Source organism: Falco punctatus (genome assembly GCF_963210335.1).
Source record: "Falco punctatus genome assembly, chromosome: 5".
Taxonomy (NCBI): domain Eukaryota; kingdom Metazoa; phylum Chordata; class Aves; order Falconiformes; family Falconidae; genus Falco; species Falco punctatus.
In genome coordinates this window covers 5,442,885-5,464,698 of record NC_137584.1, presented here as the reverse complement: position 1 = coordinate 5,464,698, position 21,814 = coordinate 5,442,885, and the positions used below count along the sequence as shown (strand labels likewise).

The 21,814-nt window shown below is 41.9% G+C and overlaps 1 protein-coding gene and 2 long non-coding RNA genes across 5 annotated transcripts in view; 2 read left to right on the top strand and 1 right to left on the bottom strand.

The window, feature by feature from the left end:
* The window catches only part of LOC308064665, a 33,013-nt gene extending 31,645 nt beyond the window's left edge, over window positions 1-1,368 (bottom strand). Inside the window, exon 1 of the long non-coding RNA XR_013928479.1 lies at window positions 1,229-1,368. This is a non-coding gene — a long non-coding RNA (uncharacterized lncRNA). The remainder of the gene's footprint in view (window positions 1-1,228) is intronic.
* Window positions 1-21,814, top strand: part of LOC308064662 — a 604,713-nt gene that overhangs the window by 507,012 nt on the left and 75,887 nt on the right. The gene's annotated exons all lie outside the window — the stretch shown is intronic.
* Window positions 2,970-20,427, top strand: PM20D2 (peptidase M20 domain containing 2). Of its 3 annotated transcripts, XM_080389404.1 has the most exons (7): window positions 2,978-3,457; window positions 3,533-3,681; window positions 7,258-7,400; window positions 10,286-10,440; window positions 12,432-12,567; window positions 16,885-16,992; window positions 17,821-20,427. In XM_080389404.1, exons 1-7 carry the CDS (start codon window positions 3,008-3,010, stop codon window positions 18,015-18,017), a joined length of 1,338 nt encoding a protein of 445 aa, XP_080245530.1. In that variant the 5' UTR covers window positions 2,978-3,007; the 3' UTR covers window positions 18,018-20,427. The 3 variants fall into 3 exon arrangements, with proteins under 3 accessions (XP_080245532.1, XP_080245531.1, XP_080245530.1); XM_080389406.1 differs by lacking the exons at window positions 16,885-16,992; window positions 17,821-20,427 and adding an exon at window positions 14,301-14,409 and having other exon boundaries at window positions 2,970-3,457; XM_080389405.1 differs by lacking the exons at window positions 16,885-16,992; window positions 17,821-20,427 and adding an exon at window positions 13,102-14,395 and having other exon boundaries at window positions 2,970-3,457.

The window sequence follows — 21,814 nt, the reverse complement described above, 5'->3', positions numbered from 1 at the left end:
CTGATGTCACACATGTGCCTTCTTTCGGTTGTTTACAGTATGTTCATGTCTCCATTGATACCTTCACAAAAGTTGTATGGGCATCGGCCCATACTGGGGAGAAGGCTCTGGATGCCATTTCACATCTTTGACAGGCTTGGGCTGCTCTGGGGGTTCTGGAGCGTCTCAAGACAGACAATGGACCAGCATATTCATCTGCACGCATGGCCAAGTTCCTTGCCTCTTGGGGGGTGGAGCATGTTACTGGCATCCCACATTCCCCAACTGGCCAAGCCATGGTGGAACGTGTCCATCATACTTAAAAGCTACTTCTTGAAAAACTAAGAGGGGAAATGGGTTCTGAGACTCTGCATGCTTGTCTATGGAAAGCTGTGTATACATGGAACTATTTGACTGTGCTGGCTGGGAAAGACTGTCCTGTTATTATTTCACTTCTTGTCTTTGCAGGGAGGAGATCCTCCTATCTGAGCAAAGGTTTTAATAAGAGATCTACAAATGGGAAAATGGACAGGCCCATGGGATATAATTACCTGGGGATGAGGGTATGCTTGCATCTCCACAGATGCAGGGCCGCGGTGGCTTCCAGCTAGGTGTGTTAAGCCTGTTTTAGATCCTAGAATTGACAAGAGGACATCAGATACCAGCTGCTCCACAGAACTCTCGAGAGGCGAGTCAGAATATCTGGGTGACCCTGATGTGGAGGCTGAGTCAGATGTAGCTTTGTGCCTTCTTAACTCAACCTGAGCAGCCTTTCCACATATCCTGCCAAGGGCCCTACAATAGATGATAGATACAGCCTTTTTGGTTAAAAACAAAACGGGGAATTGTAGAGGAGTGAAGGCAGTGGTTTGATCAGCATTGATGGTATGCAGCTGTGGCCTGGCCTCAGCGGCAGTGGGTTGATTGACATGGATGATGTGCAGCTGTAGCTCGTTCCTGCTAAGTGGTTAGATAGCCCGGAGGGTTGTGGGAGAGGGGCTGGATGGAGGAGGAGCAGTGTGGTCTGGTCTCTGGAGGAAGGAGATACAGCATGGACAGTAGAATCTGACCCATGGTAAAGCCTTGCTGCAGCCTACTAGTTTGTTTGTGCTGCAACAGTCTATGTGGTAGATTTAATCTTTCTGAAGAATCATGTGCAAGCCACTGAGATGTCACATCATGAAATATTTATTTTTCCAGTTTACAGATTTTTATAACTACCGCAAGCACCCACCTTTGGGTGCAAAACTATGGATCAGGCATATAAAGCTACACCTTGTGCAGGATGAATTTGTGCAGAAGGTACAGTAAGCTGAGGAGGACACTGTGTTTTTGTTGATGAAATACAGACCTACACAGTGAGCAGTAATACCTCAGGGAACCAGGCACTTAGGAAGAAGAAACGTGTGTGGGGGCTTTCTCCTCACTAAAACCTCAAGTGGGAGCCAGCTCTTTCCATGAGTAGAAAAGTGATTGGGGGTGATGGGTGCCTAGAGTGGCTGTTCCTAAAGCACACTGGCACTACCCTCAGCAGCACCCTGCCTACTCCAAAGCACTTCAAGCCCTAGAAATGCCTTGGCAAACAGACCTGAATTATGTGACTGCTTTGCTGAGTATGTGCCCCCTCAGTAGCTAACACGTAGTAACTGCATGCATCCATAGGGAGCTGAAAGTTCAGCGCATGTTTTAGGGTGGAGGGCTTTATTCCACTTCAAAGGATTGAAGGGTGGAGGGAAAGAGCTGACCACGACCATGATACTTGCCGGAGTGGGTTACAAGAGCAAAAATAGCTGGTAACAAATACAAGGCATGGGAGCGTGAACTTTGCTTCAGGTGACCTCAAGTCCAGTAGCATTTCGGTGTCACTAGGAAAAGAAGCTCCTCCATTGTCTGTGGAGAGGGGACACCTGCAGTTCAGCACACCAAAGCACCTCTCCAGGTGACAAAAAAAGTTGTGCAGAAAGGGTGCAGTGAACCATGAGGAAAATGAACAAAAAGTCAATTTCTGGTAACTAAATGAATATAGAAAAAAGACCAGGGTTTGTCATTTCATTTCTGTTGACTTCAGCTTTCGTCAGGTATGGGTTCGTTAGGCAGGCAAGGTTCCCTGCTGTCCAGTTTGTAACCGAAACTCCCCATGAGCCCTTCATGCTTCCAACTTCTGATAAACCATCCCCAGCCACGCACCCACGCAGGATTTTAAACAAATGCTGCGTTGTGCAACAGCCCCGGGGGACAAAGCCCCCAAAGCCAGGCACCTGGCCCTCGGGGCGCCGCTGTGCCAGCCAGCAGGGCCGCAGGCAACCCCTGCGGGGGCTTGTGCGGGCAGCACTACGTGCCCACAAGCCGTGCGGGCCGCAGGCTCCCGGGAGCACCGGGCTCCCCGCAGCGGGACCGCGCTGCGCCGCAGCCCTCGTGCTTTGCGTGGCCGCCGCTGCGGTGGGACAGCGGCCATCACCCCGGCCGCGGGGGGCGCGGGGGCTGCCACCCGCGGCCAGCGGCGGGGCACGGCCCTCGCGGGGCTGGCGTTCGGCAATGCCAAGGAAACGTAAAGAAGAAAGCCAGATACGGGCAGGCAGCGCTTCTAGCTGAAAAAAAAAAAAAAAAAGGCGACGTCGGGGAAAATAAGGTGTTAATTTCCGAGCCCTGCGGAGTTACGGTGGGTCTCGCACCTGCGGGCAACCCCTGCGAAACGGCACACGCAGGCAGCAGGTGACGGCTGGATTTAGCTTGTTTTGATGGTGTAAACACACCCGCGTGCAAGACGCGCGCTAAGCCCGCAGCGAAGTACGGCGGCTGGAAGTGCGCAGCGGCGCGGGGCGGCACGCCGCGGGCGGGCGGGCGGTAGGACCCAGCGGAACAGCTGCCGCCCCGGGGCCGCTGGGACGGGTAGTGCAGGCTGGGCGCTGCCCGCAGGCCCGGCCCCGCAACGAACTACACTTCCCAGGGCGCCCCGGGGCGCGGAGGAGGCGATAAAAGGCGGCGGGGGCGGTGGGGGGCTGTGCGGGGCTGCCGCGCCGCTGCCCGCATGAGGCCGCAGGAGCAGCCGCAGGGCGGCCCCGCTGCCGCGCTGGAGACGCTGAAGCAGCGGGCGTGCGAGAGCGTGGAGCTGAACGCGGCGCGGCTGGGCGCGCTGAGCCGCGATATTTGGAGCCGGCCCGAGCTGGCCTACGAGGAGCACCAGGCGCACGACGCCATGACCCGCTTCTTCTCCAGCGCGGAGCTGCCGGGCGCCGCCTGGGCCGTGCAGCCGCGCTACAAGCTGGGCACGGCCTTCCGCGCCGAGTGGGGCACGGCCGCCCCGCGGGGCCCGAGCCCGCGCCCGCTCCGCCTCGCCTTCCTCTGCGAGTACGACGCTCTGCCCGGCATCGGCCACGCCTGCGGGCACAACCTCATCGCCGAGGTGGGCGCCGGCGCCGCGCTGGCGCTGAAGGCCGCCCTGGAGAGCCTGCCGCCGCCGGCGCCCGCCGCCGTCCAGGTGAGCGCCTCCCGCGGGCGGGGGCTGCGGCCCCGGGGCGCCGGCGGGCCCTGACTCTCGGCGCTTGTGCTGCAGGTCACGGTGCTGGGGACGCCCGCGGAGGAGCAAGGAGGAGGCAAAATAGACCTGATAAAGGCTGGAGCGTTTGATGGCCTGGATGTGGTGTTCATGGCGCACCCCTCGCAAGAAAACGCGGCTTACCTGCCCGATGTGGCCGAGCACGAGTGAGTGAGCAGCTCGGCTGCGCCTTGGCCCTTTCTCCCTCCCTGAGTAGGGGAGTTGCTTTGGAAGGGGCTGGACCTGGGGCGGGGGACCTTGCAGGTGCCCTTCAGACACAGCGTTGGCAGTCGGCTGGGGCCGGGTCGCCGCTCGGGACGCGGAGCCGTGCTGCCGCAGTGTCGCGTTCGACCTCGCGCTGAAGATCCCTGGCTGCTCTGAGATAATCTGGCGCGTGTCCCAAAAATCCGTTCTTTCTTCTGATGTTGCTAGGCGTTTCCTTTTTTAAAAAAAAGCACGTGCCATCCGTTAAATAAAAATACTTAAAAACGCAGCTGGAGGGAGTCTGCTGAATCATAGCTTCTTGCTTTCCTGGGCGCCAGGTCATGTAGTTCTCGATACATGCTTTATCAGTTTTGAAAGTGTTCGACGCCTTCTCTCCCGCTTTTGAAAGAGCCAGCCAGCTGAGCCTGACTGCTGTTAGGATCCTTATTAACTTCCAGCCTAAATTTAATCATGGCAATTTAATATCTATTAACTCTCATATCATATATTAACTCTTTTTTTTTTATTTTTTATTTTTTTATTCAAAGTAGTTCATGGCTCTCCTTCATGTTTGCCCCCAGTGTAAGTATAGACAGCAGTCATATCCTCCCTTACCTTTTTTTGCCAGCTAGCTTGCTGGTTGCTGTATAACTCCTCGGAAGTCATGCCTTGTAATTTTTTAGCCCTCTTGTTCAGCGACAGCACTTGTTCATTTGTACTTGGTGTCATTTGAGTTGTGTTGAAGTACTCCGTGCTGGATGTGTGTAACCAGGACTGTACATCATTAGTGTCTCCTTATCATTTTGGAGACTGCTAACATGTTTGGGGCTTCCTCTTAAAGTCATTTTCAAGTAATCAACTCTTAGACAAATGCGTAGTCTGCAAGTACATGATCTTTTAAATATTTCTGAGCTTCATTCAGTTCTTTCTCTGCCACTCTGCAAGGCCATGCTGTTCTTCCTTTGACGTTATAAACCTTTTCTGTTTTCGTAGTAACCCAGCAGTAGAGCATCAGCAGGCTTTGTTACTACATTTTATATCACGTTTGCTGATGGTTCTTGATCCCAAGGTCATATCTTGCAGAGATTCCGCTAGTTACCTCCCTCCAGTGCAACAGTTTATTCCAAGTACTATGTTTGGCTGTCTCTGACTAAATTCTGTAATATTTAAATAGCTGGTTTTCCAGCCATTTCTGACTTCATGCACTGAAGTGCTGTTTTCAGCTTGGTTGTGCTACCTTCCGGCTCTGATGTGCATGATTTTATTGGCCATTTTGCTGTTTCTGGTGGATAATTTGCTTCTGTTACTGCTAAGTTTTATGGTAAACCAGACAAGGTTAACAACACATGGTCTAGCTAGCTCTGCTGTATTCTGTCAGTGTTGCTGAAGAGTCTTAATTGGTTATTGTAATCTCCTTCAAGACTTACCCCAGCTTGCCTTTTGGTTGCTGTACCGTAAGACTGTATTTGTAATGTTCAAGATGCAGTTTTCATTGATAGTTTTGTCTTTCTGATCATTTCAACTCCTGCAATAGCCTTTTGAGTTTGATACAGAAAGGTTTGGAAATCTTTGTTCAGAGATGATGGTCCGCTGTCGGCCCAAGTCCTAGATGGCGTGTAAACCTTGAATGTGGAGGAGGCACAGAACTGAAGTACCGAGTGAAACAACTTGCTCCCTCAAAAAGCTTGAAATACTGAGTTTGTCATCATTCATGTAATTGTGAGATTCCAAAGCTAAAGGACTGTTTTGGTAGTGTGTAATTGATCTTTGGTTGTTTCAAAGTAATTTAGGGACTGATGATCACTAAATTGCTGATATTACTGTGTCTGCAGCCTCTGAAAGCTGGCTGATGCCTGAAGTAAAATCAACGTACTTGGATAACTGGTGGATACATGCCAAAACTTGCTGATTCTTATTCACTTACCCTTCACTTAATCAGTCTATATATTGTTGGTCAAACAGGATCTACATTCTGCTGATAAACTGGCTCAGGGTGGTGGTATTCACCAAAATTGGTTGGCTTTTCTGTGAGATTGTGACATTTTGTGTAGCATTAGAAGTACAAGAAAAGGAATGCTGAAAGAAACTTTTTTTTAATAAGAAGCATATGTTTCTTGCAAGGAAAAAAAAATTGCTGCAACGTGACTTTCTGCTTTACTTTGCCTTCTCTCCATTTCTCAGAGAATATCCAGGGATCTGTCCTGCCTTCTGTGTGAGTTAATTTGTGGTGTTGTAGTCTAATACTTGGGTTGTTAATAGGTTTTCTTATCTTGATTTCATAATGATAATAAATTTTGAATAAAACACATACTTTACAGAATGGGATGTGTGGTTGTGTTACAGAATGGGGGGTGGGTGGAAAAGGGCATGCTTAATTTGGGTTGCAGGCAGCAGGAGACGTTTTCTGCTGCAACAGTTCACTCTGTTATGGCCCTCTTTGCTATCCAGTATTTAGGTTCTGGTATTAACTTGCAGCTGTGGCATGGTTCAGAGCGTTAGGTGTCAGTTCAGGATAAGTGGTAAAGTTGGAATTTTTGCAAGACAGAGGGACAAGCAAGTTAGGCTGCTTCTAGCTGGGTAAGAGACAAGGTTGTGCATCTTGGGGTGGGGGGGAACTCTGAGCTTAAGATGGAAGTTTTTTATGTAAAGGACTGTATTTTGAGTATGAACAGATTTAGTTAAAATCTCTACTCCTGGTAAAAAACTAATGTTTGTGTATTTGTTCAACAGTAATACCTTATGTAGTTGTCAGTATTTGGTATTTGCCTCTCATATAAAAAGTTTTCATATAATTTGAAATATTATTTTGTAAGGCTAATATAAATGGCCCTCAGATGAAGCAAAGCACAAATTCTTACTGGTTATGTTTAGGTGCAGTATTTTGACTTCTGTGAAGTCTGAGGATAACATTTGCACTAGATTTCTTCCTTGTTGCAAGCCTTTCTACCAGCATTTTTGAGGTGTGTGGGAAAAGAACATTCTTGCTGTAGTATAGTAATGTGTATTTTATACTAGGCTGTGTCTTTACTACACTTTTAAAACTTGACGTTTTTTATTTAGACGTGGATTGTATGTGATCTTACTAATGTGCTTCTGCTGTGTGCATTTGACAAGAATTGGGACAATCACCTTGTAATTTTGAATCTGAGAAAAGGGTTTGTTATCATCCTCCGACGTGAACGTTAGTAACTTCAAGTCTCAGAACAGTATAAAAAAAAAAAAAAAAAACGTGTTGGAGAAATTTAGTACGAAGCCTATACTTCTCAGGAAAAGGCTATATAGTGGTATGTTACTTGTAACTCTTTTGCCTGATTGGCTCTTGGTATTGTCCCATGTCATTGGTTTTCTAGAAATCTCTCAGCCTCTTCCTGCACTCAAAGATAGTTCAACTTTGCAACAGTGTAGTGCCAGGTAAATTGTTTGTTGTTCTGCTGTACAAAACATTAATGAAAAATACTTGTGTGAACAAAAGGAACTTTTTATTTTAGGGTTTTTTTCAGTGAATGAAAAGCAAATAAGCAATGCCTTTTATTTCCTAGTGTGACTGTGAAATACTATGGAAAAGCTTCTCATGCTGCTGCTTATCCTTGGGAAGGAGTTAATGCATTAGATGCTGCTGTTCTTGCATACAACAATCTGTCTGTTTTAAGACAGCAAATGAAACCGACCTGGAGAGTTCATGGTGAGATCTTCATTAAATCTAATGCAAGTAGGAGTTTAGGCTGTTGAAATACTAACTTACGCCATCCCTCAATTTAAGGTATTGTGTTATTGCACTAAATCAGTGTAGTCACTTCAAATAATATGAAGTAGCATTGTTTCATTGAGATAGTTTGTCTGTAATCTTTAAAATCATGTCAGTGTCCAGAACTAACTGCTGAAAACAGGCTTATAGGTCACATTCAAAAGAGGACACGGGTACCTAGGTAGAGACTAGACAGATGTTAAGTCTTTGCACTTGAGGTTCAGAAAGAAGAAAGTGCTAAGCTAATTTTGGAACATGGCCTTGAATTCCTTAAATTTAACGTACATGTATTTTTCAAAGGTATAAGATTAAATGTTTCTGAAAAATGAAGTATTCATGTTTGTGTTGGACATTGATTAGATGGCCTTTATTGGAAAGGTGTGGTGGTGTAGGGTGACTGAAGTTAATTTGCTGAAGTACACAAAACAAATGATGGCAGAAGACATGTTAACCATTAAGCTTGACTCATACTCCTTCAACACCATAAATTTATTTTTGTACAGAGAAAGGTTCAGTTGAGATGAAAGCTGCCCTTTAGTTACAAGCCCAGGTTTCCCTTAGTATACCTGACACAGCTTTTTCCAAGTTGAAATTAAGGAACTTTGCCTTTCCACAGGAATTCTGAATTGTAGAACTGTTTATTTGGAATACTTGTTAGGAGCTTAATACACTTCCAGAAGTTCTGAGCTTATCGTGATATGTCTTCGCTGCTTTTGCTGTATAATGTGTGTGTGTGTTTCTCTCCAGGATATCTGGATGGAGCCTGAAGCCCTAACCCTTTTGACTGTAGATGAAGGTGTTTGCAGTTCTGCTGTGCAGCATACCCAAATGAATTTCAGACAGCAGGCATAGCCTCTCTATCCTATTGCTCTGTAGGAAACTTAACTTAATAATGAGTTTTGGTTGTGTTGCAGGTTTAAGGGTGGAGGTGCCCAAGTCTTCTATTGAATCTAAGTCTAAACCCTTAAATACTGCCGCCTTCATTCGTGATTTCTAAAGGCTGCATGGGTACCGTAGGCAAAACCCTAAGTATTTAATCAAGCCTCCTAGAGGTAACACTTCCCGAAACACAGCAAAACTTAAATTACTCTGTTGATACAACTGCTGTCATAAACCTTGTTTTCAAACTGGAAACATTTAAAATACTTTTGCGAAAGTATAAGCAGCCAGAATGAGATTTAATTTTAGGAGTGTTTTTTTTACAACAGTGTGTTGGAGATCTTGTGTTATAGGCTTGGCAGTAACAGCAGTGGTTGACTTAAGTGATACTAAAATTCTTAGTGTTAACCCGGTAACAAAACCTGAAATTTCCATTGCTTAAAGTCTGGAATTTGTAAGCAGCGTTTTATATACTTGAACATTGTTGGTTTGAGTTTGTCTGATGTAAGTTGTCTGTCTTCCCTGCTTATGAATGGAGTAAGTGTTGCCCCCTTGAAAAATAAGAATGTATATTTTTTTCTATTCAAAAATTTATATGAAATGGGTTAAAAAAAAAAGATTTCCACCTGCAAGAAGGGCAGACTGGGTGCTACTAGTAATGTGTAGGCAACCTGCTTTTAAACTAGACCTGCTGTCCAGTCCATATTGCAGTTGCTTTGAAATTTAAGTGTAGACATAATCTTGGACTCTATCCAATTCCATTTACAAATGTGCTGGACAAAACAAGTGAAAGTTGCTTACTCATTAAGGTACTTGTTTTGTTATGGTATGTGTCATGCCAATTTGCATGATTGCTGACTTGCTGGTTCCTTTCATGTGATGCCTGTCCTTCTCATTTAAGCTTTTTTTTTTTTTTCCCCTTTTGTTATGGACTAGTACTGCTAGTCGTTTAGTTTAGCACTTTGTTTACTTTGACTGTATTCGAGACAGGAAAGGTTTTATTTGAGCAGTTCATAGTATTAATAGATTTTGTGCCCCCGAAGTAAGGATTCACTCATTTGCATCCTGATGGTGCTGGCTTTTCAGGCTTCAGTGACACATATCAGTAATTTTGTGCAGTATTTCTAATTATGGTAAATAGTTTCTCAGTTCTACAGAAAACAAATATTATTTCAGATATGTAAGTTGTGGGTGGGAGGCCAGGCTGTTGAAAGCAGCTAGCTGTTAATACATTGAAATCTAATGTAGAATTGAGGTCTACAATGTTTTATTGTTGAAATATCTAAATATTATGGTCTTTCATGGTAATGCCTCTTATGCCATAATTGAAAATTATGTTGTTGTCACACATTTCCTTGAGGGAATATTTTCAACTCAAACTTCACTCTTGAATAAAACTACGTTGCAGTATTTCTAAGTAATTAGTATGAGGAATCTAATGAACTTTCTGTGCACTGCAACACACATGTTACACCAGTATCGGTGAGAAATGCAACTTACTCAGTTTCTCTCCAAGCTGGCAAAATGTTTGAAACATTCTAGTTGAGGAAACCTTTAAACGTTGGAATCCAAGGTAGCCTTTATAACAAAATCTTTTCTTTCAGTGGCAGACAGATTGCTTTGAGTCCAATGCACTGAATTTCAGGGGATTCATTGGAAATGCTAGTTTGGCTTGTCTTTAGATTTGTAGCAAAACAAACAAAATTCTAACAAAAAATACAATGAAATTGTGCTGAAAAACCATGTATGTCCCACTTAATCTGATGTGATAAAGAAACTTTGTCCACACACTGTATTTTTGACATTCTTTGTATTTCATGCTCAGCTGACCTTTTTTTTTCCATTGTTTATATATTTAGATCTTGAGCAAGTAGCTTCCTGACAGGGCTGAAGATGAAGCAATTGTATTTAACACTGATAATGTAACTTTTCCCTTTCTGCAGGTGTAATAAAAAATGGTGGTGTGAAACCTAACATCATTCCGTCCTACACTGAACTAGAGTTCTACTTGCGTGCTCCTTCAATGAAAGATCTTTCTGTGCTGACAGAGAAGGTTGAGAACTGCTTCAGATCTGCAGCACTGGCCACAGGATGCGAAGTAAGAATGTGTTCGTGGTCTTGCGTTTCTGTTATGCTGGAGATAAGGTAGGCCAGTGTAGGAAATTGAGGCTTACAGTATTTGTCTTCATGGTGTTTAGGTGAAATAAATCTAAATTTGTATGGTACTATTTGCTATTCTGTTGCTTTGTGTCCTGAAAGAAAACTTTAGTTTATGCATAGACTACGAGAATCATAGAAGGATCTAGATTGGGAGAGACCTCCGGAGTTCTTCTAGTTTAACCCTCTGTTTGGAGCAGGATCAGTTAGACCAGATCATTCAGTGCCGTGTGAACTTCTGAGTATCTCCAAGATGAAATTCTGCAACCTCTCAAGTGCTCTGCCCAGCTCGTGGTGAACAAGTGTTTGCCCAATGTTTCTGCTGTGATGGCCGAGTACTGGAACAGGTTGCCTGGAGAGATTGTGGTGCTTCAGCCCTTGGAGATATTAAAGAGCTGCATTGATATGGCCCTGGGCAACCAGCTCTAGGTGACCTTGCTTGAGCAGGAGAGTTGGACAAGCTGACCTCCAGAGGTGCTTTCCAACTTCAGCAATTCTATTGTATCTCATAGAAGTTTCCTTTGTTGCCTCTTGTCATATCAGTGGGCGTCTCTGAGAAGTCTCGCTCTGTCTTCTCTGTACCCTTCCCACCTGATAACTGCAGACAGCAATAAGATCTCCCCCCTTAACCTTTTCTGAAGGCTCAACAAGTCAAGTTCTTTCAGCCTTTTCTTTTATGTCATGTTCTCCAGCACCCTAATAGTTTTGGTGGCCTTCCCATGGACTAGCTCCAGTCTGAACACAATACACTAGATGTAGTCTCGCAGGAGTTGTCTGCATCAATAATAAAGCTATTGAAACAGTAGTGCACCAGTATTGATTGCAGATGAGTGCTACAAGTAATGGCCAGCAATTTGGATTTTTTGTGCCACTGATCATAATACTTTGTGCTTGTGTATCTTCTGTGTCCTCTGAGCCAGGCGTGTCATCATGGAAAGCTCAGCTTGGTCATGTACTGTCTGCTCTTCCGTGAATATATGCTGGATGCTCACAATTGCCTCGTGGTTTGTTTGCCTGGATATGGGTCTTAGGAAGATTTATTTGCTCTATGATACCCTTGGGAGTTCTAGGATGTTGTGCCTGACCAGTCTGTTACTTCCAAGATCCTTCTCTTGGCTCGTCAAGGTGCATGTGACCTTTAGCTCTTTTTTGGTGAGCTGGAGCATCCCTCTGTTTCAGTGACATTTAAAACATGATAGCTGCCTGTTTGCATTGTTGCTTCTCTCTCACTTAGCGTCCTTGGATGCATCCCACCTGGTCCTATATACATACAGTTTCTTTAAGTGTCCAATAATACTGGGGTTTTGCTATGGGTGATGCTCCTCCTATAGACAAGTGCTACTAGGCTGAAAGACCTGGGAGGCTTGATGGCAAACCACCAGTAGGAATGGGCAAAGCAGATATTGAGCGTTTTGTCTTTTTTTCCATGTTCTTTGTTACTAGGTCCTTTGCTTTACTGAACAGCAGGCTAGCTTAGCAACCAAATGTGAAAGACTGAGTGATTTTTTTTCAGTTAGCATTCTTCTCATTTTTTTGCTTTTAGTAAATGGAAGTGTTCTGAACAATGGTAAAATAAAATTTGGTGAAAGCCCAAATTGAATTCTCTGTAGTTTAATAGTACCTGCAGTGGAAATCATTAGGTGCTATTACAGGAAATGTTTTTATTCTATTTTTGGGGATGCTATCCATGAAATCCTCGCTTCTGGGATTTGGCTGCCTAGTGCAAGCTTGGCAGAGCACTGGTTGTGTTTTGATCGGGGTAATATTTGGCAGAATGTTGTATTTTTCAAAGAAACTTAGCATTTTACATCTCTTTTGGCATGGGCCTGAAGTATGGATATGTACTTATTTTCTCTGGCCTTTAAATAGTTTACATTAAACTGGCTTGAGTTGGAGAAACATTTCTAATCATTTGGAATTCTTTCTGTCTAGGTGGAAATAAAAGGTGGTGTAAATGATTACTACAATGTGCTTCCAAATAAGAGCTTGCAGAAAGTTTACAAGGAGAATGGACAGAAGCTCGGAATAGAATTTGTAGCAGAAGACTGTATCTTGAATGGTTTGTCAGGTAACTCCATCTGGATTTTTTGTTATGACTTAAGCTTAGGTTGATCAACTCTTACGTGTATAAAATCATGGGGTACAGCTAGACTAAACACTGTTTGGTCAGAAGAAAAAGCCAAATTAGAAAGCTGAAGCTCTGTAAAAGGGTTGTACCTCTGGTCTGTGTTTCTGTACTTGTTGTATAAGCTGAAAAACTTTCCCAACAGGTATGAAAAGCAGTAATCATTTTCTGATGATATTTCAAGTAAGAAACTGTTTGGGGGGAGGGATGGAAGGATGGAAAGCTAACAAGTTTTACGGAGTACATGATGATGTGTAATGAGTTGCACCTCATTCTGTTGCTTTGAGATACAGAATCCTGGTTTACTATGAATGGAGATGAGACTTAGTTTTTAGGAACTTCATTTAATATTTTCCCAGCTTATGTATAAACAAATTTACTAGCATGTCGCTAATATTTTAGAGGGAGTTTTGAAAGAGATTAAGTGGAAATTTAAGCATCTTGGTAACCCTAATTTAAACCTCTTTCCGTTAACAGGTAATTCTATGCTTCTGACTTTAGTTCATGAGTTTTCCAGATTAGTTTTCCAAAGGGGTGCCATTCAAGTAGGTGTTCACTTCTGTCTTAACTGTGTCTCAAACTGTGGCACTTTCTTGGTCTCTCAACACTATAGTAATAGGAATGTGAATTCTTGAATATTCAGGTGAGTTTCTCATTACCCCTAACAGTTTTTTTCCCGGTATCTTTCCTACAGGAGCTCTGTTCGTCATAACTCCAGCTGATACTTTATAGCCTTCACTACTGATCTTAACTACATATAAATGTTTTCATTGCACTCATGTTAAAGGTTTTTCTCTTTGGTTAGAAGGAAAAGATTGTTCTCGGCAAAAAAGTTGTTATTCTAATTAGTTTGATTGTGGTACTAATCTTCTGTATCTTACATGCAGATTATCTTTGGAAAGTTGAATTCCTGGTGTTTAGGGACACACTTCTCCACTTTTTTTTTTTTTTTTTTGGGTGGGGGAGACAGCATATCTGGTGGTATTCTGGTTGTTTCTCTCTGTTTCTTACTCTTTTCCAAATTAGGGCAACAGTAGTATATTAGTTTCAACTGGTTCGTTATCTTGGGTTTGACACCAAATTATAACTAAAGGCAGATTTCTCTTTTTCTTTGGGGTGAAACAAGTAAGATTTACTGCTTTGTTCATTTAGCCTAAGAAAGGGGCTGAGGAACTTAAAATGACTACTGTAGTGAAACTTTCTGCAGGTCTGCTTGTTGCTTCCTTCAAACCGTTGTGTTAAGAGTGAAGAACATGAATGCTGGCGATCTTACTGGTTCAGAGGACTTCAAATGAACTTAGTACAGCCACCTAGTTGTAATAGTGCTTTCATATGAAAGTTACATGATATGCTAAATGTTGACCATTAACTTACTTAAACTGAAACTCCCCATGTGCCTGTCCTGTCCTTAAATTGTCAAATGTCAAAATGTGCTTGAGCAATTGTGGGTTTCTCTCACACACTGCAGTAGGCTTTACCACATTTTCTTTCCACAGCTTCTCTGAATTATTGCAGTGGGGATTCAGCAGTGATAACAAAGCACAGTCTCCAGAGACTTAGGAGTGGACTTTTGTATGCTACCCTTTTTTTGGGGGGGGGTTGAGTGTTTTGTCTCATCTTTTTCAAGACCTCTATTTCTGTTTAGTTTTCATATGGTTTTCAATGTTTTCTTTTAGGATATCAGTTTCTTCTGTTGAAAGGGAAGGAAGATAGCTCAGTTGCTTCTCCATGTCTGTGCAGCAGAAAAGTCGTTAACAGATGAGCATACTCGCTGCCACCTCTACATGGGTATTAGTGTCGGTCTGCTTACAGGTATCGCTCTAGGCAGCTAAGCGCGACAAAGATTTCTTTTAGTCCGTCAACTTGCACTGCCGTCTGTGTGCCTTGTGCACGCTCCACTCGTTTGGCACGCAGCCAGGATGATGTGAAATAATGGGAATCCGAGTTTGGCTTTGACCAGGGGCCATGACCTGTTTCTCCTTCTGCTGGTGTAGGGTAGCTGTACTACAGGCTATTGAAAACCCCCAAAGCCCATGGCTTCGTTTAGCATACCTTAGTTGAGGCACCCACGCTTGTGAGATAATTTAATGTGGTACTTTCAGCATTCATGGGGTTCATTGGCTTCCTGTGCACGTAAGAAGGAGCCAGTATGTTTCGAAAATAGCACTTTTGTAGCTTGGGGCTTGTATGTAAATGCTTCATGGAACCTTTTGCGTTTTCCCCTCCATTCATGTTTGTGGTAATAACTTACTTCCATTACACGTTCAGTGACTTGAAGAGGCTTCAGTTTCAGCTTCAAGGTATATTTTTGAGAGGATGGAGCTCCCAGTACCTTTCTGTTGAAGATAGTACATGACTCTGTACATTGCATTGGTAACTGTGCAATTATTTATGCTTCTAGAAGGAATCCTGATCTGTACATCTCTAGCAGGTATACAGTTCCAGATGTTTGTATGGAAACCATTGCAACACCTGATGTTTTAAACATGCCACTAGGTTATTGCCGGTAAAGGATGTAGCATATTTTCTGATAGAGGGGAAGATTGGACTGTCACTTTTGTTAAAAGCTACCTGGATTTTGGCTTGGTAAGCTCGCCGTCTTACTAGGAATTACCAAGTTTGAATCTCACATTCAGCAAAAATAGCTTGTAAACTGGTAGTAGATTGGATATAGATGTAACGCTAAGTAGAATTACATGACAGAGAGCTGAGATACACTGAAATTTCCAATGCTTCATTTGCTGAGTGAGAGCAGGGAAAAAGGCCAACACAGTCTTTCCAGCAGTTTGTATATTAGGAGTTAGTAAGGCAAGATTAGAACTGGTTTAGTCTGAAGTAGGCAGAACTTTGAGACTTCTGGTTTGTCTTTCCAGATGGACCAAAGAATGGGTCAGTGGTGTAGACTACTGAAAATTAAAATCTTGTTGCTGTGCCAAGAGTTGGAATTTTCTTCGAGTGCGTACTGAACTTATGGGAAAGGATCATGTTTTTGGACAAAGCTTGCAGCTTCTCTTTGTAGGCAGAGCAAAATAGCCAGCTAGTCTTGTCCTCTTTGATCACAAAATATAGGCTCTGGACTCACTTTTAATTGGTGTATGCTTCCAAGTAATCTGTATCCTTCAGTCATTTCGTTTCTGAGTCTTAAGGCATTAGCAATACATCTTCTGTCCATAAACTATCATGATGTGGAGGCTACCTCATGTGTTACAAACAAATTGGAATCTTTGAAACAGTCATTTTATGTTACTGCTGCAGAAGAATATTCTTGCAGCTCTCACTGGCCTAAAAAACGTTTATTGAGATCTTGATCATCCCTATTTCTTCCTGCTATGAAACAATGCTTCATCCTGGTGTCTGAATTTCACAGTAGCTTGTATGTTGATTTCTCCAGCTTCTGAATGTCGTTTTAACAAATACGGGATGGATTGCTTGTTTGGGTAAAAGAAAAAAAAGTGCTCAGAGGAGTTGCAGGCTCTTGGATGATTTACTATGAAGGGTCTACTACTTCTGCATGGTTACCATTAAATAGATCAGGCAGTACTCTGAGCACTAGCTAGCATACTGGAAGTGCTAGTCAGGCATGAAAGAATCATCATTAAGATCTGCAGCACTCCTATCAAGAATTGTTTTATGTCTACAAAGCACGAGCATTTTGTCAGGAGTTTAGTTCTGATCTTGTTATTTCTAAGAGTGCTTGTAACGCGAAGGTTTCCATAACTGAGAATAAACAAAAAGCACAGGAAAAAATAGTTGTCCTCAATCTGTTTTTGTTTAAAGGTACTTGTTCCTACTTCAGAGTCCCCTGCCTAATGCTGAATATTTGCATACTGGTGAAAAGTGGGAATTGGGCCTGGTTCTAAGGGCTGTAGCAGGAAAATAGCTGAACTGCCCAGAACTCCCAAGGTTTGCAGCTTTCATTGTTTCTGAATTAACAGCTTACTCTCAGGAGATGCTTGATAAAAATTTAACAGTAAATGGAACAGGAATATGCTGATAGATCTTCATTGCAGTCCAGTAACTGATAATTGATCAGAAGCGTGCTGGAGCGCAGCATCTGAAGGTGGCTAGTTAGGGAAAACATCTCTGTGATGGTGGAGTTTCGTATGGATAATGACTCATTAGAAATGCTTTTATTTTAGTATTTGGGGCAAAGGATATTTTATTTTAGATAAAGGCTGGAGATATCTGTCATACATTTTCTTACAGCATTCAAAACCCTTCAAGACTTGTTCATTAAGAACATTTCTGTGCTGCTTCTAGGTTCTACAGACTTCGGAAACGTTACATTTGTAGTCCCTGGGATTCACCCTTACTTTTATATTGGCTCTGATGCGTTGAATCATACCGAGCAGTACACAGAAGCTGCAGGTGAGTGGAAGTGAAAAACATTAGACGTTTATATTTGGAACCCTTATGCATTTTAGGGACTGGTTGCTGACTCGTCACTATGATGAATCTAGAAATTAAAATATTTGGAATTACAGAGAATTAAAGTTTTCACATGCTTCTGTGGTATTGAGAGCTGCTGTGTAGTAAATGCATGAAAGTGTAGGTACTAGATCTGAAAGTGGCTGCGTGTGAATACCTGTATAGAAATGAATTGCTTTCTTCAAGCGTGATGGGATCTGAGGTGTATATGGACCCTGAAACAATTAACTAAGTTAATTGTAGCGTTGCAAAAAATAAGCTGACAAAATGTAAACTTTCTATTTTTGTGTTTAAAGTGAAATGTATATGGGAAGGATGACCACTCCTCATTCTAAAAGCCTGACTTAATATACCATCTAGACAGAAGAAATTAGAAGGATTATCCCTAGCAGCATATTCAGAGGAATTTCCAAACATCAGCCAAAAGACAAAATTAATTTTTAGTCATAAAGCTCAATACTCTGGAAATAGAGGTAACAGTATAAAAGTCTGCATTTACTAAAAAGGAAAATGTGAAAAGAAGTAAATGAGTGTTCAATCTCATTTGTTTTCATCAGTAGCAGAAAGTTAAGTACTTGTGAAAATTTGGTTTGAGGCATCAGTAGAAAGACATACTTTTTTTTTTTCATATATTTTTAAGAAACTGGTCTTGCAATTGAAACTTGGAAGATCTTATTTTTGTACAAAAATAAGATCATGGTAAGCTAGTAGTTTGTAACTAAAATTAGTAATCTAACCTGAAACTTCTTTCACTTTTTTTTTCTGCAGGGTCACAGAATGCTCAGTTCTACGCTTTGCGCACAGCAAAAGCTTTGGCAATGACAGCACTGGATGTCATTTTCAAGCCAGGTCTGCTAGAAGAAGTCAGGGAAGACTTTAGACAGGTGAAGCTAAAAGAAGAGGGGCAAATAAATCCAGCAGAACCTAACAAAGAATCTGGTGTTGGCACAGGAGCATGTGACTAAACTTTATTAAACTTCTCAGTAGGATTGACTTCATGGAGATGCTGTATTTAAATCCCTGAGGGGGCTGGATAAACACATAGCTGAAGAAATGGTGATTTATTTTATTTTTGGACTTTAGGAGAAGCAAATAGTACTGCTTTCAAAAATGTGAAATTTCATCTAGCTGTAATGTTTGCTGTATTCAATATGGTGATGAATTTCAGAGAGATCTCAAATACATCATTCTCTTTAAGTTGCAGTGTTGAATAAACAATAGTGTTTAGGTCTCTTGTCAGTGATTTTTTTTTTTCCTATGTATTGCTAAAGTAATATTCCTGATAGCGGGAATATGGCATTGACATGGTAATTTTTATTCTAAAATAAGCATTGTTCACTTGGTGATCATAGGCTGAATCTGATCTGCGAAGCATTTTTCTGGCCAGTCACTTTTTTCTTGGGACAAGATAGAGGCATAAAACCTGAGCTGGTTTCACTGGAAGAAGGATCTGTTTGGAAGCGTGACTGGTTTTGATGATGGCAAACCCAAGAAGAATAGAAGTTTTTTTGATCTTCTAGCAATGGAAGAGAACTGTTGGTTTGAAATGTGTTCTGTAAAGGTTGGCTGTCCTGAAATGTGTTTACCTTCCTCCTAATAAATGTTGGAGGTGTTACGGAGAAGGTCTTGATCGAAAAATCAGAAAGCAACTAAATGTTTCTAAACAAACATTTAAACTGCTGCAGAAAAACGCATGTGCACCTTTTTTAAGTTCTACTCTAAAGCAATACAGGTGCCTACACAAGGTGTTGCGCTAGCTTGACTGATCTGTAGAATTTGTATAAATTTAACTGAACCAGTGAAAATATATTCTGCAAAGATGCAAGCGTGATACCGTGAAGCAGTAGATGAAGGTAACCTTAAACTGGTTATGTGCCCTGTAGTAATCTCTGGGAAGCTTTCACTGAGGCTTGTTTGTGCATTAACCGGCTTCTCAAACAATTTTGTTCCCATATCCTAAGCAGCAGGTATGTTAAGTCTTGCCAGTTGTGCTTTCTCTGTTGCATGATTAGTCTATTTGATCTTTTCTACTTTGTTTTGCTTCTCAGAGATGTTAATGTTGCAAATTTTATCTAGGTGGTGGTCTGTGTTCAAGCATGTTAGGAATTATTTTTAATTCACTTATTAAAGGATCATGTGAATACATAGAGAAGGAACTAATCTTTTGTTCACATACAAATTACTGAGTCAATGGACAGACTGAGTGAAAAAGCAGCTTAGTGGTTAACGTGTTCTGACGCATCAGTATTATAGTGAGCTTCTGCAAAGAAGTTGGGCAAACTGTATTCTCCAGGAAGTCAGAATACCCGAAAAAAAATTCAGAAAACTTTAACAGCACTAGTCTCTAAATGGTAAACTCTAGACTTATAATTAGAATATGTATTTTATTAACTCCTATATTCAATTTTTAATTTCAAAAAATCTCCAGATTCCTTATATTGGTTTAATTGTGCACTTCCTCTGCATTTCTGCACGTTTTTTAACCACAGGTTTCCAGCTGCTATTTAAGAATTGTATTTCCTTTCTTTCTTAGAAGGAAAAAAGCATGGCTAGTCTGGCTTCTGTGTCACGTAGACAGTGTAAATGACATAAATTGACTGTCTGATACTTCAGTCTCTGTGCTTATGGTAGCAAGACACAGGCTGTCTGTTGATACATTAAATAGTGTCTTTGGAAAAAGGAAGTAACTCTATATCTTTCTGTAAGAACTAGTGGAACAATTAAAGGGATTTGTTTTCTATTAAAGCCAGTTATTTGAAGCACTGAGCATGGCTGTAAGTATCCCAGGTTACAGGATGGTTTTTACACCAGTATCCTTGCTTTCATTAGCAGAAGTTTTTGACAAATAAATGCGTGAAGTGGATGAGGGTTGAACTCTGAGCTATAGGCACATCCAGGATAGTAAGCTGGATGCTGAACCCAATTGAAATTTGGTCCAAGGTTTATCAGAGGAGCTTTGTCCTTAACTTCCAATTTAAACCCTGCCTTGCCAGGTCTCAGACTCAAATGACAATTCATTAAGTTCTACTAGGTTAACAAGCTGGTTTATGAATTTCCTTACCACATGTGGCTTTTTATTTCCCCCTGTATGAACTGCCAAAGTTCTTGCTTTGCCGTTTTTAGGACGGAGTGTTGGGATCCTAAGCGGTAGATGCTGCACTGTCGTGTTTCCTAAAAGCTGATGTGCGTTGCAGCCTTCTTGGCTCTCTTTGTCCAGACTAGCTGGCTGTTGGCTGCGTCTTGTTCAAGATAATTTAATTAAACACTTCTGTACTAAATGCATGTTTTAGTTTTGTTGTCATCATTGCTGGAATTAAATGGAGGTACTGATTAAAGATGAGTTGATATCAATAAAGCAGTTTAATTGTGACTGAATTTTCTTGTCTTTTGATTAATATTGGGATGCTGCATGAATCCATTTGAATAGCATGTTTTGATGATTTTTTTTTCCTTAGTTTGGTATGATTATCTTAGAGTGAGGGTGTTTTAAGCTTTCCATTTTGGTCTGCCGTAGTGAGCAGGTTTTTTGTGAGGATTAATGCTTTTCAAATTCAGTATTTAATGGTAGCCTTTAATCTTAGGGCTGCTCTAACTATTAAAACATGGTAGAAATAGAATAATAGGAATGCTGCTTCGGAAGGCCCTCTTGGAGGATCTGTGTTAAGCTAAACCTGGTCCAACCTCCAGCTTGAAGCAGTAGGTAAGGTGGGGCTGACTTCATTTGCTGAATCCTGGAAGCCTCCAAGGATGGTGACTTTAGCTTCGTCAGGCAAGTTAATTCCAATTTGTGCCTCAACGTTCATTCCTAAGGTCCAGAACTAAAGCAGTTTGGGATTTAATGTTAGGATTTTGTTGTCATAATGATACTATGTATGAAAGAAAATTATTTCCTGTGGGAATAAAACTCACTTTAATTTTCAGTAATTTGTGCTCATAAATCACATGTGTATGAAAGTATTTGACATGTTTTTTAAATTACCCTAACTGCAGTCATCTTCCCCAAGCTGTTTGTAGTTTCAGAATATTTGTTGAGAATAGTAGTTCTAACAATGAATCAAAATGTGTAGGTAATAAACTGTAATTGCTAAAATGATTCTGGACAGCTGATAGCAAATCACAGCTGTTTGAGGAGGAGGTGATTATGTCCAGACTTTGTGAAGACAGTAAAGCACCTGCCAACCTATCAAGGTACAGTGCTTCTTTATTTAATATCTGTCCTAGAACTTGAGTACTTACATGCTTGGTTTAAAACAAAACAAAACAACCTATAAATTGTGATGGATTTCTTCTCAGGGAAAGATTGGAAGGAGAGAACTTGTAACCTGCTCAGTTGTACTACCTGGTGTAGAAGGGACCAGCAGCCTTTTTTCAAACAGTAAATGGGAAGGAGCTTTACGTTCTGGTGAGTCGTATTTCTGCTATCAATTTGCTCCCGATGTCTGAGTGCTCTCTGCCTGATTGCAGTCACGGAGAGCAAGGCTGTTCCTGTGATGAAGAGTTGTAACACAGTAGCTGTTGAAGTCTTGGTCTGGTATTCATTGAGTGACCTTCTAACTTGCTAACAACATTCTTTGAAACAGGTTTTTATTTAGAGCAAAGTGTTTAGGATTAAATGATCTTAAAACAAAGAAAAAGTCAGCCTACATGATTTCATTATTTTTCCCAAGGTTTACTATTTCCTGGTTGTGAAAGTAGCAGCCCTCCACAGAGCCGTTGTCTGCCAGCCTGTTCGGTTGACTGCTGCTGGCACCCACATTTTGTT

Coding starts and splice junctions, on each gene's coding strand:
- PM20D2 (XM_080389404.1), top strand. CDS start 3,008: ATGAGGCCGCAGGAGCAGCCGCAGGGCGGCCCCGCTGCCGCGCTGGAG. Junction 12,568..16,884: donor TATCTTGAATGGTTTGTCAG/GTAACTCCATCT, acceptor TGCTGCTTCTAG/GTTCTACAGACTTCGGAAAC. Junction 16,993..17,820: donor GCAGTACACAGAAGCTGCAG/GTGAGTGGAAGT, acceptor TTTTTTCTGCAG/GGTCACAGAATGCTCAGTTC.